The 17,089-nt window shown below is 44.0% G+C and overlaps 2 protein-coding genes across 2 annotated transcripts; one reads left to right on the top strand and one right to left on the bottom strand.

The window, feature by feature from the left end:
* Window positions 1-436: 436 nt before the first annotated feature.
* On the bottom strand, window positions 437-3,007 carry ap5m1 (adaptor related protein complex 5 subunit mu 1). The gene is made up of 8 exons (XM_049740141.2): window positions 2,786-3,007; window positions 1,864-2,521; window positions 1,571-1,798; window positions 1,352-1,491; window positions 1,116-1,201; window positions 934-1,046; window positions 770-866; window positions 437-683 (listed from the first exon to the last, which is right to left on the bottom strand). Exons 1-8 carry the CDS (start codon window positions 2,851-2,853, stop codon window positions 607-609), a joined length of 1,467 nt encoding a protein of 488 aa, XP_049596098.1. The 5' UTR covers window positions 2,854-3,007; the 3' UTR covers window positions 437-606.
* A 52-nt stretch (window positions 3,008-3,059) lies between these two features.
* On the top strand, window positions 3,060-9,672 carry exoc5 (exocyst complex component 5). The gene is made up of 18 exons (XM_049740140.2): window positions 3,060-3,250; window positions 3,524-3,618; window positions 4,535-4,682; window positions 4,769-4,963; window positions 6,051-6,115; window positions 6,481-6,509; window positions 6,593-6,702; window positions 6,816-6,860; window positions 6,938-7,078; window positions 7,164-7,246; window positions 7,309-7,518; window positions 7,583-7,730; window positions 7,839-7,947; window positions 8,119-8,239; window positions 8,489-8,575; window positions 8,656-8,764; window positions 8,836-9,051; window positions 9,275-9,672. The coding sequence occupies exons 1-18, from the start codon at window positions 3,224-3,226 to the stop codon at window positions 9,461-9,463; spliced, it is 2,127 nt and encodes a 708-aa protein (XP_049596097.1). The 5' UTR covers window positions 3,060-3,223; the 3' UTR covers window positions 9,464-9,672.
* The last annotated feature ends 7,417 nt before the right edge of the window (window positions 9,673-17,089 follow it).

Below are 17,089 nucleotides of genomic sequence, written 5' to 3'. Positions count from 1 at the left end.
AGCCAGGTCCCGCTGGTTGAATGGGACCGACTGCTTCAATGTCTCAGAGGGCCAGAGGGTCAGCGCTCAATCACAGCCTGGTTGGAGAGGTTGTTTGTTTGAACTACTCACTAGTTGACAGGGCGGGGATGGGGTCAAAAGGGGTGGGGGCTGCTGTAAGGACCCCTGCCGGCTCTAAAGAGTAGCCTTTTGTCGCCAAGGCGGTGTCCGAGGTAGCAAAGCATTTCGCTGCCCCAACGGTCCCCCCTTCACTCCTCCTGGCCTACAACAGCTGATGACAAGGCCTCAGCTGCTAATTATCTGGCTGATGGAGAGTCGCTGAAGTGGGCCTGTCAGAGCGAGGGGTGGCCCTTGTCTGCAATAGGCTAAATGTAAGGGGGGGGCAGAGCAGTCAGAAGTACTTCAGTTATAAAAAAAAAAAAAACATATCTTCCAGTTAAAATTTTCAATGTCCAGTTTAATCACCAAAAGCTACAAATGACTTTTGATTGTCACACAAATGATGTGTGCATATATCGTGCAGCAAACTAAGCTCTGCAGTAAAAGAAATCTGCACGTGTATAACAAAATTAAATGTCTCCTTTGATTTGTTGAGTTGAGTCCATCCTAAAGCAACAACTGGCCAATGGGAGGAGAACTTGTTGAATTCCATATGAAATAGTCCTCTGATTGAAGTTCCCGAGCTATAAGCAAGCAGAGGGAATTTATATTTCAACAAGTGTGCTTTGAAGCAAATAATAGAAATTTCAAAAAACGTGCATAAACTTACAAGTTATTATTTTAGGTTTAGCGGAGGAATACACCTGTACTGAGTGTTGGTCCACATAGCATCCAGAGAGTGTTGTGTCAGGCACTTTGAAGTACATCTGGGATAACAATAATATAGGAATAAATGACAATTCTGTCCAGTAGTGTGTGTTTGTATGAACCTACTTTGACGTAGGCTGTAAGGTCGAAACAAATGGGATCAGTAGGTCCTGCCGTCGGCCCTGAAAAGGCGATCCTGCCCTCCAATGTGACTTCACGAGATTTAGGAAACTTTTGTCCTAAATATCGTGAGTGGAAAATAAATCAATAGCTTCTTTACAAATACTCTCACGATACCTCAAACCCACCAAGAATCCATGCCAGCAAGTTCTTCTCCTTGGACACGTCCACATGTCCAGAGCTCACTCTTACATCAACAGTACCCATCAGAGGCCTGCACAAAAAATATTTAATGCAGACTTCATCATCATTGACTATTTTTACTAGTCTTTTTGAATATACTGAATGTGTAGGACCTGTTTTTAATATATGATAAGCAAAATGAAATTGTGTGAGACTAAAAAGCATGGATTGTTTTCTTTACCTGTTAAAAAAAGGTAGGTGTGCTTCACAGAATTCAAAACTATTCTTCACACTCTCATGAAGTTTCAGAGTCACTGACACAAGTAGATGGTTTTCCTCCTCCTTTAGTTGATATGAGCCAAGGATGGGGGGTACGGGTACCTATCGGAGGTATTAAGAATCAGCAGTAGGTGGGATGCAAAATATAATAAACTTACAGAAATTGTCTATTAATTGTAACCTGTGATGTGTAGCCACAGAGTCGGAAGGGCTCCAGAGGTGGAGAGAATGGAAATTTGTATGGTCCGGAGAAGGATGAGCCGTCATACTTGTCGACGCTGCATGCAGTCAAGATACTTGGATCCAGTGAGGTGACGCAATGATGCACCACGATGTCCTGCAGCGGTGACCCATTGGGCGGCAGAGTGAGGGTCACTGTCACGTCTGGGAGAACCCCCTCCACTTCACACTGTTGAAAAGAGGATGAAATCAAATGAAGGCCACTAGATACAAAAATTATTGCTTTATACTTACTTTGCACATCAGAGTGCCGTACACGTCCCACGTGTCCTGTTTACTTGGGTCACCGAACTGCATGGAGCGGACGGTTTCTGTCAGGGCTGTATTCACTACAGCACGTCCCCGGTGAAAGCCCGTCTTCCAGGCTGGCTGCTTCTGGTTCCCAGCCGGAAGGGGCACAGAAGATGTGGCAATAGCCTCAACAGAGGGCACATCGAGAGGCGTACCAAAAGGGCAAACCTGCAGAAGCACGGAGGGAAGGGTTGCCAGGCGAGAGGCCATAACCTCATTATCGAGTTTATCCCCTGAGCCCAGGAGAAAATTCTGTAATCCAAGCAGAAATGTGATGGCCTGTGAGACACACAGCAGGTTGATCAGAGGTGGACGGGGCTCTAGGGGGACGTCCACTAGACCCAGGCATGCTAGGATGAGAGGTCCATGAGTGACGGCCACCACTGGCCAGAGGGTTTCCTGGTCAGGACCGACGCGGAGCTCATGAACAGGCGTCTTCGGACAGCGGCGGCAATCATCTCGAAGGAGGACAAATGGCTTGTGTGGGTCTGACAGGCCCAGTTCGGTGAGCAGGAGTCTGAGCACTGAGGTGTCTTCCGGAACCTCGACATACAAGGTGCCTCCAAGACTCTTCGCACGGTACTCCACTGTAGCCCACCTCCTGCGAGTGAACATGTGCGGTGTTACAAACACAAGTTGTAATTTCGAAGATGATGCGTGAACACATAAGCCAGAAAGTCTGTGCATTTTTAAAGCTTTTAAACACTACCTTAATTAATATCTGTCACAAGAAAATGATACTTCACTGGAAGATCTGTCTAATAATACTGATTTCATACAAATCGTTTGACCTTAGAAATGCTATGCACATGACTTACAACGACTCGTTTATATAAGAAAAAAATCAATAATACAACATACGTACCTTGAAAAGCGAACTGAAGCATTTTCACCTTCATTGTGCGTAATTATCCACAAAGCACGAAAACTCATTTATCCAATTGATCCGCGTCACGGCATATAGAGGAAAAAATGCAACCTAAAAGTGACAAAATTCACATTTCCCTAATTCATAAACAAATTGAGACATTTTCGACAACACTGACAAGACAGCACACAACTTCCTGCTTTTGTTTCACGTGACATACAGCACCCATCAGCTGACAAACACGCATGCGCAGTAGCAAGCCGCCTCCACCCTTGTGTGTCTCATACAGGAAACAGGACTCGCTAACCAGCTAGCTGTCAACAAAGGATAAAATTGGAGAAAATTAGAAAACCCATGTCGAGGTCGGCGTCATTGCCGATCTTCCGCTCCTCCAAACACATTTTATTTCTTCACATCGCCAGCTGATCTTTACAGATGGCGACGACTGCTCAGCTTTTCGAGGTAGATGATTGTTGCTGTCCGGAGTTTTTTTTTAGCGATCACTTGCTAGCTGGCTAACCATCCAGAACGCTCGCGCTTCTTCTTCGTCTGCTGCGTTTAATATTATCGATCTGATTGTCGTAATGTTACTGAGGCGCTTTGCATATCCCGCGAGGCGTTTCGCAACTACGTCACTTAAAGTAGCTTCACCGGATCGGTTACCCCGATATATCCCCCCCACTCCGTAGTTCCTGTGAGATGATCGACGCTCTTGTTTTGATTTCTGCTCTTCAGGAGCCCTTTGATGCAGATGAGTACATTGAGAGATTGGCCTGGAGGACTCCCGGGGGAGGCTCAAAAGGAGGAGCTGAAGCATTCGACCCAAAACGGTACTGAAAGAGTCATATGATTGAAAACACTTCATTTTTTTTTTGATCGGTCTACTTGCAGACACATCTTAAATATTTTTTTTCTTGTTTGGTTATCTTGGCATAATTTCTACACTGTTATGAGCATTCTCTCATGACTGCAAGCGTATGTCACTAAATTCAGCCAACGCGCTCTTTTTTCTTGAATGTCAATCATATTTCATATATTGTGTTATACTGTTATATTGTATTATACTCGATGATAAATTTAGTGACTACTTTTTTTATGCTTTGAATATGTTTGCACTAAGCAATTTTTTTCTCTAGTTTCTCTAGTACGAGTGAACACTAATTGTGTTTTTTGCCAATGAAGGTTTGGTAAAGTGTTGTTTATGCTTGTGATAGAAGTTATTTTCCATTAGGAAAAAATGCCACAACACTTTAGCTGAATGTGTTTATCCTTCTTGCCTTATCTACTTCCTGCACAAAACTGTTGCCGCCACCTCTTCGGAAGCTCTTAGTGAGGAGTCAGAGACAACGTATCTTCGGAGGCTACCACATTTGAGTCACCAACCAGGGAATGAGTGTCTGCTAGGAAAGGCTGGGAGATGTCTTTAAGCTGCAGCCGTTGCTTAGGGAATTAGTCAAAAGATTATAAACTCATCATTTCGGGATGTTTCGTGCTCTGTGAAATATGCTGCTGACTTAGAACATTTGCTCTGTAGCTCTGATGGCGGTTAAAAAATGCAGCTGACGAAGCTGCTTGAACTTCTTAAGGCAGGGGACCCAAGAATTAAGCATGTGACACTATTCTCTGCCTAATAACCACTGTATGACTGTGAGGTCAGTGGGACGAGTTTGGGACTTGATTACTTTTCCAGGCAAACCGTAGATAATACCAGATGAATTCTGCAACTTACCATTTCCTCCATGGTAGGTTGTTGGAGGAGTTTGAGAACCACATTGAGGAGCTGAAACAACTGGATGAGAAGATACAGCGGCGGGTGGAGAAGTTGGAGCATCAGTGTCATCGTGAAGCTAAGGAATTTGCCCACAAAGTGCACGACCTGCAGAGAAGCAACCAGGTGTGTTTTTTTGTTTTTTTTCCACTTGGACCTCCTTGTTCTTGGAATCATCACATCACATGCCTCGCATTCCTCTTTCTACTCAGGTGGCCTTCCAGCATTTTCAGGAGCTCGATGAACACATCAGTTATGTGGCAACTAAAGTGTGTCACCTGGGCGATCAGCTTGAAGGTGTCAACACTCCTCGACAACGTGCCGTAGAAGCTCAGCGTCTCATGACCTACTTCAACGAGTTCTTGGATGGGGATCTGCGTAGCGATGTTTTCCATAACCCAGAGAAGGTGGGTATGATATAACCCCCCTCCCCCCACCCCCCTTAGTCTATATGCGAGACCACTGATGAGGAATTCTGCTGTTTTTTAGCTGGAGGTGAGACTCTAGAGAATTAAGTAACTATCCTATAATAACTTGTCAAGTTTATCCCTCAGGTTGCATCCCACAGATAATTAGAATTAATAAACTGTCATTCTTTGACAGTTTGCTGATTGACTAGCATGGGTGGTATACGTATAATGAAGTTACATTGGATGGTTTTACATTAGCTTCTACAACGTGGATGTGAATCTCTGAGGGGGGGGGTCAATCCCAGAGTCAGGAGTGCAATTTCCAGAAAGGGATGTAGAAATATCTGTCCAGATTCCTTTTCCCATGCATACCTCCAGATGAGGTGAGGGGGGGGGGAGAAAAGTTGCAAGTGAATAGCTGGAGGGGAATGGCTTTGCTAATCCTCCTGAAAGGGAGGGATGGCCCGCAAGCGTGGAGACAAGTGCTGCTAAACCCTGACTGCAGGGAGACGGCTACATTACTTACATGGGATTTAGCTAATCTTAGCTGGGGGACAGATACTTAGAAAACCTTCGCTGAGCAGAAAGGCTGGATCCTCCTCACGGGAGCAGAGTAATGATGTTAGCTGAGGCAGGCATCTGCGTGAACAGAGGAGTTGCAGACGGCGGGCCTTTCGCGGGTCCAGGGCTTTTTACAGTCAGCGTGTATGTCAGGAGAAGAGGGAGGAAGAGGGCCCCCCCGTTTTTGCAGACAGATATCCCTGGCCGGACAGATTATTGAAAGCGATTTAGGATTACAGGCCATTGAGAAAAGCCACGGCAATAAAGAGCTGGATATGCCGCTAAGTCAGGACCGCTGGTGTGGAAGCCCAGGTGAGCGCCGCCCGTTTGTTATCAGCCGGCTGTTCAACACGATGAGGCGGAGGAGGTCTGCTTTAAGATGATGATCCCCCTAGTGGAGACACTGCCGGCGGCCTTCCTTCTTTATTTCACAAATGTCCACCTCTCATGGTCATGATGGGCTCTTTCTCGCTCTCTCTCTTGCTCATTTCTCCCACGCACTGACTTTCTTTCTCCTCTTCAGATTAAAGAGGCTGCTGATATCATTCAGAAGCTGCATCTCATTGCCCAGGAGCTGCCATTCGACAGGTGAGTCAGGCGTCCTGGAGGCAGCTTTAGACAAGGGCATTGGCAAACAAGGGGAAGGTGCTGTATTAAGCATGTAAACTGTTCATCAAAGTCTAAGCCGATTTTTACATATGTAAGCGTTTTAAATGTTAATAGGTTTTTAGAAACAAAGCTCTGACTCACAAGATACTTCACGGTGTAGGTGTAAATGTACTTGTGTGTCTAATCAAATGTCCAGTGGTGTGTTTCTGTAAATGTTTGAACGTTTAAATAATGTAAAAACAATTTTTGCTAATGAAACAATAATTATTTGTTGATTGTGAAACCAATTGTTGGTTGCATACCACATTAATCATCCTCTCTGTTAAATTTTGTTTTCTGAACAGATTTGCAGATGTCAAAGCCAAAATTGCAAGTAAGTTTACTCCCATGATTCTACATTTACAAAACTCTCCACTGAAATGGTATTTTCTGAGGGATCTTTTGAATTGTTTCCAGGTAAATACCATGACCTGGAGCGACAGCTAATCCAGGAGTTCACCGCTGCCCAGCGCAGGGGAGAGATTGGACGAATGCGGGAGGTGGCAGCAGTTCTCCTACATTTCAAGGTGACCTTAAAAAGACACAATTCGAGTAAACATTGGCTGTCAATTCATTGCATGGCTTAAGTGAGGTTTTGTGACTTTTATTAAAAAAAATTAACCTTTGTTTTTTTCTGCAGGGCTATGCACACTGTGTAGATGTCTACATCAAACAGTGTCAGGATGTAAGTGTGGTTTCTTTTGTATACAATATTTATTACTGCTGATAAATACCTCGATTAAGTTTTTGTCTTGGTTCTAGGGTGCTTATATAAGGAATGATGTGTTTGAGGACACAGCAGTCCTTTGCCAAAGGGTCAATAAACAGGTGGGCGAGGTCTTCAGCAGCCCGGAGACTGTCATGGCCAAACTGATTCAGAACATCTTTGAAAACAAATTACAGGTACTTGTCATGTCAGATCATTAAAGCAACTGTTCCCTAATTGGACTTTCGTTTGCGACATTCTGACCAGCTTTTGTGTCTGCAGGCCCACGTCAGGGAAAAACTGGATGACACGCGACACTCAGACGTGGAACAGTACCTCAAGAACCTCTATGACCTTTACACAAGGTAAGCCATTCCTCTTTTCATTTTCAATCTTCATCCTAATACTTTATCTCCAAACACTCCAGAACCACATTATTGGCCAACAAGCTGAGCGAGTTCAACCTGGGCTCTGACAAGCACACTTTCCTGTCCAAGCTCATCAAGAGCATTTTCTCCTCCTACCTGGAAAGCTACATTGACATGGAGAAAGACTACCTCCGCACTCGCGGCGCCACCATTCTCCAGCGCTACTACGACTCCAAGAACCACCAGAAACGTTCCATCGGCACCGGCAGGTCTGTTTACATTTGGAAGCTTATTCACAACTACATACTGACGTGAAATGATGTGCCTGTGCAGTATCCAAGAACTGAAGGAGAGGATCAGACAGCGCACTAATCTACCACTGGGCCCAAGTATTGACACCCACGGGGAGACATTTCTCTCGCCGGAATTGGTGGTCAACCTGCTGCAGGGAACGCGGCATGCCTTTGAGAGATGCCACAGGGTGAGCCCATAAGTCTGAATTGATAGTAGTGTTTTCTACATTTCATTTGAATCCCTGTTGTGCTTAATGCAAAATTTATGCTGTGGCTTTTTGTTCATGACGACGCAGCTTTCGGATCCTGCCGACCTGCCCAAGAATGCCTTCGTAATCTTCCTGCTGCTGGTCGAGCATTTGTGCGTGGATCACATCGACTATGCTTTGGAGATCGGCCTCTCGGGTACAGTCACCTGTTAGATCGATGATGGGCTCAGTTTAACCTTGACCTCCACTGAAGTGCATTTATGATGCTAATTTAAAATACAATAGAAATAAACTGAGTAGAATCTGAACTGGGCAGATGGTCAAGTGCATCATCTGATTATATTCTCGCTCTCTCGCTTCCATACAGCAATTCCCTCCTCAGATGCCAAGAATGCCAACTTGTACTTTCTGGATGTGGTCCAACAGGCAAACTCAATATTTCACTTGTTTGACAAGCAGTTCAACGACCAGCTTATGCCTCTAATAAGGTTTGTTCAGGTTTATACAGTTTTTGCACACTTAGTGGTCACAAAAGTGCTGCATCCAAAATTCTACTCTTAAGAGGATTCCTCGCTAGCTATAGGAGGACAGCAAAGTGCTTTTTAATTTGCACCAAACAAGTTTGAAGGACAATATATTTTTTATACGACTCTGATATAAGATCTAACACTCTGATTTTACTCACTGGCCACCTGACTATTTTAATGACCTCTAAATTTTCAAATCTATGTTTTCAGTTCATCTCCAAAGTTGGCTGAATGTTTACACAAGAAGAAAGAAGTGATCGAACAAATGGAAGTGAAACTGGACACGGGAATAGACAGGTATGTTCTGTCTCACAACCCTCCTTTGGATTTTAAAAGCGCCTCGTCCCTGATTGATGCTATTCTAATTTATGCTGCAGAACGCTAAACTGCATGGTAGGCCAAATGAAGCACATCTTAGCAACAGAACAGAAGAAGACTGATTTCAAGCCAGAGGACGAGAACAACGTCATGATCCAGTACACTACGGTAAGTGTGGCACAAGGGAGGAGAACCAGCAAATTACTGATAAATAACTTTCCAACCTTTCTATGGTGCAGGCCTGTGCCAAGGTCTGTGCCTACGTCAGCCGGCAGGTGGAACACGTGCGGAAGTCTATGGACGGCAAGAATGTGGACACGGTTCTGACGGAGTTGGGTGTTCGCTTCCACCGCCTCATTCACGAGCACCTGCAGCAGTACAGCTACAGCTCCATGGGAGGCATGCTGGCCATCTGCGACGTGGCTGAATATCGACGCTGCGCCAAGGACTTCAGGGTGAGAGCGGGCCCAGAGGTCCACGGCAAAACATGGCCTTTTGTACAAGCACTCAGCCTGTGTGGTCTCCTGAAATATAAATTACGCATCAGGGAACTTCTCTGTTAGGATTATAGTGACACCTCTAAAATCAAGTTATATAATATGAAGTCACTCATCAAGATGACCAAATTTCTTTTTTTTGTTTTTGTAATAATTCTATGAAATCCTGATTTGTGTGCAGGTGCCTCTGGTGCTGCAGCTCTTTGACACTCTGCACGCCCTTTGTAACCTCCTGGTGGTCGCCCCTGACAACCTGAAGCAGGTGTGTTCAGGCGAGCAGCTCACCAATCTGGACCGTAACCTCCTGCACGCTTTCGTCCAGCTACGAGTGGACTACCGTCCAGCCCGACTGGGTCGCCACTTTAGCTAATGTCTGGGCCGACCGACGCTTGACAAACGCGCTCCGTCCAGTACCGCAGTCTGCCGCCATGCTTCAATGAGTTGATGCACTTTGAATAGAGACACCTTTGCTTTAGAGGAGGTGTAGCGGTCCGCCTTGAGACACTCACGTGGGAATGGCATCAAAAGACATGGTGGCTACTGTTCCTTGAATGTGGGGAAAATGTGCATTTTACCTCTTGCTTTTTAAATACTAATCCATCATCCATTTACATGTTTCCTTTCAACTTAAATGGACATTGATTTATCCGCTCATGTACAAAGACATATTATTTTTGACTGTGCCAACTATGTAAATTCTCTGGCTGCTCTTGAGCACCCAGAATAAATCCTCAAGCTGCTGTAAAGGGAGACAAAACAAAAATGTGTTGAGTCAGCTTGAGAAGCATGAGATAGAGCTCTGTCTGGATAAGAGAGACACATGACCACCTCACTGACCATTGACCTCTGAGCACAAAGCAAATGTCAAGAGGCCACTGCTGTGAAGTGAGATCCAAACTCGAAGCAGGTCTGAGAACCTCTTCAGAGGTTTGGGTGGTCCTTTGTTGGCTCAGATGACTGCTGCAATGGGTCACTGAGTTTGTGTCACTGTAATTGCACAGATCAACACTTGCTCAGACATCCCCAGTGAGAAGTGCACTGTTTCTGGGTCAAGGGAGATTGAAATATTGACCTTTTCTGATTTAAAGAAACCCACCAGGGAGGACCTCTTCACACAGGGCTTTAATGGCCATTGCTGTCTTTTTGCACTACAAGAAGGAGCTAGATGATGCCTGCTGCCTGGAAATGTCTTCTCCACAAAGCTGCTCCCTATGTACTGCTGTTTACCTTAACCACAGAATCATTAAACAAAAAAAAAGATACATTTCATCATTGTCCTTATCCTCAAGGAGAAGAGCCGCAAAAGCCAAGTTGGCCTGGGCGCTTTATTATATGTGTGAATGTCACTTTCAAAGTGAGATGAAACCACTCTCCATTTCTATAGAAGTCATCAAGTATTCATGGGAATTCTTGCCACCAGAGTAAAGTTCTTTCTTCGACTTGGGGAAGAGAGCGGCGCCAGAGGGGATTAGATATCTCTGGCTTGATGAATTGTGTGCAGTAGTCATGGATGGGGGGGGTGAGATAGAGACGCCCATGAGCTCGGTTCCAGCTCCGGCTGGTTGGCGTTGTATAGCAGGTACACACTGAGCAGAACGTGTTCAAACAACATCATTAATTAGGCTAATATTAATATTATCAATGCCACATAAATTCAATTCTCTCTACCCTAATCACAACCAGATAGCTTGTAAAAATTATTTTGTTAGGCTCTGATGCAAACAACGGGTCTTTTCCAAACATTTGAAACTATTTGTTTTTGGGGGACGATTAGTGTGGATGGGGATGGGAACGAGATGCCAGGCCGGTGATGATAACCGGCGGGGAGACCAAGCAAGGCAGAGGCGCGGGTTGTCCCTGAGGATGCCCAGCGCGGGCTTGTGGAAAAGAGGGAGGGTTGTGGTTTTTGGGGAGGAGTTTGTTTGAGCAGGTGGAGGGGATTAGTAATAGTGTCAACACTGGAGAGCTGGATAAGACTGTCCTCTCTGACTTGTCAGTTGAAGCAGCTCTTGCATTCAATTTTACATACATAAAAGACACCAGGACTTATTAACAAGGCCGAGGGACAGAAGCAGAAAATGCAAAGCAGTACCACAGTCTCAAGTTGGGACATAGTTTCTCATTCAATAGCACAATAAAAGAGGGTTGTTGATTTGGTTTTACTATATAATAATATAGACAGATTATTTTGTTCAGACAATAAAAATTTGAGACGTTACCTGCTGACGGTTTCGACTCCAGTCTTCTTCAGAGCCGTCATTCGATATGCTGCTGATGTGTCATTTATCCATTGGCCGGCTTGGCAGACCTTTCAATAAAATAAAAAATAAAAAATGTCTAAACAGAAGAGTCTATTATGAAGACATGATGAATCTCATCAAAATAATTGGTTTTATATAGTTTTGCAAAGATGCAAAGAACAAGTAAAATACAGCTTCTGTTCCCAATGTCCTGACGAATAAAGACTTAAGTTACGGCTGCAAATAGTTTGAAACATGATTGTTTGCTCCGCCTTTTGCTCTGTCTGATTTATAAACCGCATCCCACTAAATATCCTCAAATAAAGAAACAGCTCACTACATATTGATCTTGTTTGGGCTCTGAATGTGACAATGCTGCTCAGAACAGGGTCAAACTTTATAACTTCTTAATCTTTACTAGACTTGTGATGTTGCTAAATTGGTTTTAGTTTAACAAATAAAGGTGAAAAAAGCCAAAGTGGCCCGAAAGTCCTGCTAAAAAGACTCCAAATTCTCATTTGCTTATTCCCCTCACGCCTCTCACACCCTTCTCCACCTCTCCGGCCACACTCTCCAATGTTAGTCCAGTCTTTGTGCACCCCTCCAACTAGTCCTCCAACATCCCATAAATCCTCGCTTTCAGCAGCAGTACATCACCGCCCCAACTAGGCCGGCCCTCCCTCAGCCTCCTGGAGCACTGACAATAACGCATTACAGCAGTCAATCCATGTCAACAACAGCTTTGCTTAATTCCCGCTAAACACGTTTCAACTAAATCTTCACCTAATGATGCGTAATGACTGCTCTTTAGCGTGCCTGCGGCCTGCATCCATTCACAGGCTTTATGTTGCTATTTTTACATGATATCAAGATGGCCTTGTTCAAATTAGTCATGTGATCTCCACATTCTTTACTAATGCAATGCAAACAAGGAATTCTTATTTTCAAAGCTTCTCCTGACAGACTGATGTCAGGGTGGAGGCAAAGTGCCAGGCACTCTGATGTGATGCAGATGATGCCCGGCCTTTGACCTCCTGGCCAAAAGATGTCAGGGCCAAAATGGCACAGGTGCTGCCCCACCTTCACTCTCAGACAACCAGGAGGTGTGCTGAGCAGGATGTGGATGATGCCAACCGTCCTTTGCTCGCTTGTGATGAGGCTTGAAGAAAGCTCTCTGTTCATTTGTACATTGTGATGATGACTCGGCTGCTCAGCTCAACTTAACCCCGCCCACTTCCCCCCCATGCCTTTCCTCAACAAAATCACTATTAATTCTCTGCCGTAGTGGAGTTTTCCAGTGTGATTTGTTGGCCCGCTGCCTGTGCCTTGCTCTCTCTTGGCTGGGTTTGTGTGCTTGACTGCTCCACAGGAACAGACTGGCACTCTAGCTGAGGGCTCCAGGGTTCGCACACACACACACAATCCACCAGACATGTCTCTCTGTGTGTGGAGCTTCACTGCTCGTTTCATCTCAAGCCTTTTTCACTCCTAATACATTTTGTGCTTTTGTCTATTATTGGTAAATATTCCCACAGGGTAACTTTTGATATTGTGATTATGTGCGAAGTGTAAAATATAATTAATAAAAACATGTCAGATATTGAGAAGCATTTATGTTACATTTCCGCTACAAAAAAACACAATTTAGTTATTTCATACTGCATGCTCCCTAAAATGTGCATGTTAAAACACAGATTGTGCTTTAATAACATGCTGTATGCTTGATGTGCAAGGAAATGTTTCTTCCAATATATTGATTACGACCCATACTTAGGGAATTGTTGTTGTTTACAAATATTACAATTGATAACTCCTTACTGCATGTTAAAATGGCATTTAAGTTACGAGAATGAATCGATTGTGATGCTTGACGCTTTACTCTTACTAAGCACATTCAATTACAGGGCCGAGCAACATCTGTCAAATTTGTAAGGCCTATGGCCTCCTAAGCACTGATGTCAAACCAAGGCCGCACACATGCCATGCCATGCCACACAAACAAGACCCCCCTCCCCCCCCCCAACTCCGCTAGAGATGAAACACCAAAAGCATACGCATTTGTCTAATCAAGCATTTGCCCGAGGCTACATTGAATGTAAATGAACATGGTGGAGTGTGCCAACCGCTATTTCTGTTCATAGTGTGTGTTTGATGATGAAATAGTGCAGCTGACAGCAGACAGGAGGGGGCACTAGTGCTCCAGCGTTACTCTCCTCCCCTGTGAGGCCTCCTCTTCCTCACAATGGGGATGTGCCTCCGGGTGGAAATGTTGCTTTTTTAGGTCTGCAGTGAGCCCATATCCCTTAATCCCCAGCCATGATTGACAATCATGATTTAGGGTATATGGTGTCCCGTTCTAATCCACGAGCAGTGATTTCATTTGCATACCTTGCGTACGTGGCCTCGTTTTGGAGGAAAAAACCTCTGCCTTTGTAAGTGATACAGAAAAGGAGAGACAGAAAGCTGAGAGAAATAGTGAGAGCAAGATAGAGACTAAGGAGGAGAAAGAGAACGGATGAGGAATGTTTGTGTTTTTTCTTTTTTTGCCAGGAGCAGGATGATAGCAGTCTCCACTTTCTCACCAAAGCGTCACATGTTCCTCTCCAACACTTTTTACCTCTCAAACAATGCGTTTTGAAGCATTCAGAGAAGAGACCCAGATGAAGGAACATGCAGGAACACACAGAGATGTTCCCTCACACGATGCAAAACGAAATTGCTATTTGCTCATTCTACAACCAAGTCAGGCTTAATTATAATCATGGGAGTTTGGGAGTTACCGTATAATCTCTGGAAGGTATTAAGAATTACCCAGTGTACACCACAGGAAAAAAAAGAAAGAAACAAATAGAAATACTTCCAATTATTTCCCAGGCAAAAGACCCATGGGAGTGGGAATCAAATAATGCTCAGTGTTTGGATTGTCCACGGAGACATTCATCCTCACTTTGAGAATAAACAAAAACACTGTTGAAAAGGTCAAAAGAGTGTTCAATTGTATTTATATTTTCCTCTGATCAAATAAAATAGTGATAACAACGAATGCAAATATTTGAATCGAGCTACACAATGCATTTTTAATCTAGATATTTGTTTTGCCAAATGTATTTTATTTGAATAATTATTTAATTAAAAATATTTTACTCATGATTATCAACAATTATCTGACCTAAAAAATTTTTTAAGATACATTATTGTCAAATGAAGCAAATGTTAATTTCTTTGCTGAGAAAATGAATTTAATTTGCATTATCTATTAAAAATAATTGCCCTTTGTGATTGGTCTAAAATGCATATCATTTATACATATGAAGAAAATATATTTTATGTATTGTTGATATCCACATTTGCAAAGAAACAAATGCAAATACAGTCTGTTAAGAGGCTAAAAATCCTCATCATTTATCAAGATGGCGAATAGCAAACTGTGGTCTGTTTGCAAATGTTGTTTACATTCACCACTGTAAAATCCGCTAATAACAATTTGTAAAAAAACAAGTACAGCTAATCTATATAATGTAGAGTGCCAGATGCAATTTAACTACCATCCATCCATCCGTCCACCTATCCACCCGTCCATCCCTCCTGTGTCAGTTAAGCATGCGAGGTGACAAGTTGACGGACCCCGAGGGTTTGAGCAATCTCACGTCATCAACCTCATCATCACCCTCCTCCTCACTATCCTTCCATCTCCAATGACCGTCCCACCTGCTCCACAATTAGCAATGTTTACCAAGCCTGGCCTAATTGATTGCTTCTCGTTATCTTTTTTACCTCCTTAATTTTGCTATTAGTGCAGCAGAGGCGCAAAGCGGCTCCCCATTCTCCCATATTGAGAAATTATACTCTTGTACTTGATCCAGCTAACAGGATTTTCTGAAATTACTTTATAAAAAACCATCTTTTAACTTTCTCGATGCGTTCATTAGCAGGTCTGCCTGAAGGCCCGCTCACATCAATTTCTTGGGTTAAAGTTACAAACTTAAGGCAGCTCAGCTGCACACTCACGGCGGTTTGTGGACGACGATGGGGGTTTCTGGGGGCGGAATGGGAACAAATTATTAATTTGGGAAAGTATTAGAAAAATAAAGAGATTGAATTAAGAGTATTGGTCCTCTGTTATCCAGCATGGATGCCTCAGGGACTTACTGTGGTGGAGGACATTATGTAAATTCTCTCTCTCTCTCATTCTCTCTCTCTCTCCCTCTCTCTCTCGCTCTCTGTCTCTCTCACAGTCAATCTCTGCCCTTCTATAATCTTTCTCTCTGTGTCTCTTTAATCTTCATCAGCCAGCAGACACTGAAGAGACAATCTCTCCTGTTTGCTGCAGCTCACTTTTCTCTTTGCTCCTCATGCATGGAATGTGGCACTCTATGGTTTATATTTTATAGTTTCACACCAAAATATACTAATGGGGAAGCGGGACGATGTAATTGCAATCCCTGTTTGCCCAAATTATAACCCTGGTACGATTGGTCAAGTGGCATCCAAATATTCTCTAGACTATTAGTAGTGTATTTTGATTCACCACAGAAAAACCAATGAGCTGTCATAAGATGCTGAATATTAATATTCAAGGTTAAATGTGCTAATCCGACATCAAAAACATGGTCAATATGGATGCTTACTCGAGCAGTCTGCAAAAGGCTGATATTGCTTCAATTAGGCTCTTTACGGAAGCGGGACAAGTTTGAAGAAAAAGGCCGAGGGCTGTATGATGACAGGCGACATGGCCAAGGGGGGAGGAGAGAGGAGGTAGGAGGAGGGCACCAAAGCATGGTTTCAGTGACAAGGCCGCTAATCTTTCAGCGGGAGGGGGGGGGGAGGCGTTAGAGACATCCTGCGCTGACACTAGAAGCACAACACACCGGTTTGATGTTAACAAATATTAGCTTTTGCTGGACGTGGGCGTTTTCTCTTTGACACTCTCATCGCATATTCTCACACAGATGTTGCTGCTGCTGCACGGGCGAGAAGGAAGGATGAAAAAAAAGCCAGAGATGGCAGAGTTGCTCTCTGAGGAGCAAGTAATTGGCCCCTTGACGGCAGAGGCGACAGAGAGCGAGACACGTGCACCCCTCTCATCTACTGTGCCTCTCTTCCCAGATCTGATAAAGGTAAACGTGGAGCAAATTTGTCATTTGATGAGCGAGGATTTCCACAAACAGAGCTGACATGATGAGCCTGTGATCTGTCTGTATGAGAGTCAGCAGGGGCCCAGCCAGCCAGAGATCTCAATCCCCCCCCCCCCATCCCCCCTTACCTCCCTCCCACCATCTTTCCTCACATACTGTCACACTCGCACTCGACTGTGTTCACATGCAGCCTAAGTCTCAGTAATTGCCGCTTGCCAACCGTATCGCTTCCTCGGACTTCGTCACTCGTGGTCGTCGTCTATCGCTCCTCCTCAGAGACGTTCTCTCCTCTTCTTTTTCGAAAGGGCCCCTGCGCTGTGTTTCTCTCTCCTCTCGCACTCTTTAGCTTATCTCTGGACTCCACGCTTGCACACTCTTCAATTATCCACGCTCACCTATAGCCACTGCCACGTATCACTGCATAGAGGAAGTACAGTGAGCTTGTAAAATTTTGGAATTATTAAAGCAACTTATTTTTACATTTGTATGACAATCATGTTAAAATTTAACTGCCTGTACAGTGGAACCTTTTACATTCATTCATATTCAGAATTGCTTCAGGGAATTTAATTTTGGGAGTTGGTTTATGAACCAAAATATTTACAAACCAAGGTAATGTTT

Source organism: Syngnathus scovelli, chromosome 14, assembly GCF_024217435.2.
Source record: "Syngnathus scovelli strain Florida chromosome 14, RoL_Ssco_1.2, whole genome shotgun sequence".
Lineage (NCBI taxonomy): Eukaryota > Metazoa > Chordata > Actinopteri > Syngnathiformes > Syngnathidae > Syngnathus > Syngnathus scovelli.
Note: the sequence above shows the minus strand (reverse complement) of the source record. Positions and strands in the feature narration are given on the sequence as shown.

What these genes read in the sequence shown, in the direction of transcription:
- ap5m1 (XM_049740141.2), bottom strand. Translation starts at nt 2,853, where the DNA reads ATGAGTTTTCGTGCTTTGTGGATAATTACGCACAATGAAGGTGAAAAT. An exon ending in GCTTCAGTTCGCTTTTCAAG is followed by an intron (nt 2,522 to 2,785) that starts GTACGTATGTTG and finishes GTTCACTCGCAG; the next exon opens with GAGGTGGGCTACAGTGGAGT. An exon ending in TAAACCTAAAATAATAACTT is followed by an intron (nt 684 to 769) that starts GTAAGTTTATGC and finishes GCTTGCTTATAG; the next exon opens with CTCGGGAACTTCAATCAGAG.
- exoc5 (XM_049740140.2), top strand. Translation starts at nt 3,224, where the DNA reads ATGGCGACGACTGCTCAGCTTTTCGAG. An exon ending in CAGGAGCTGCCATTCGACAG is followed by an intron (nt 6,116 to 6,480) that starts GTGAGTCAGGCG and finishes TTTTCTGAACAG; the next exon opens with ATTTGCAGATGTCAAAGCCA. An exon ending in TCATGATCCAGTACACTACG is followed by an intron (nt 8,765 to 8,835) that starts GTAAGTGTGGCA and finishes TCTATGGTGCAG; the next exon opens with GCCTGTGCCAAGGTCTGTGC.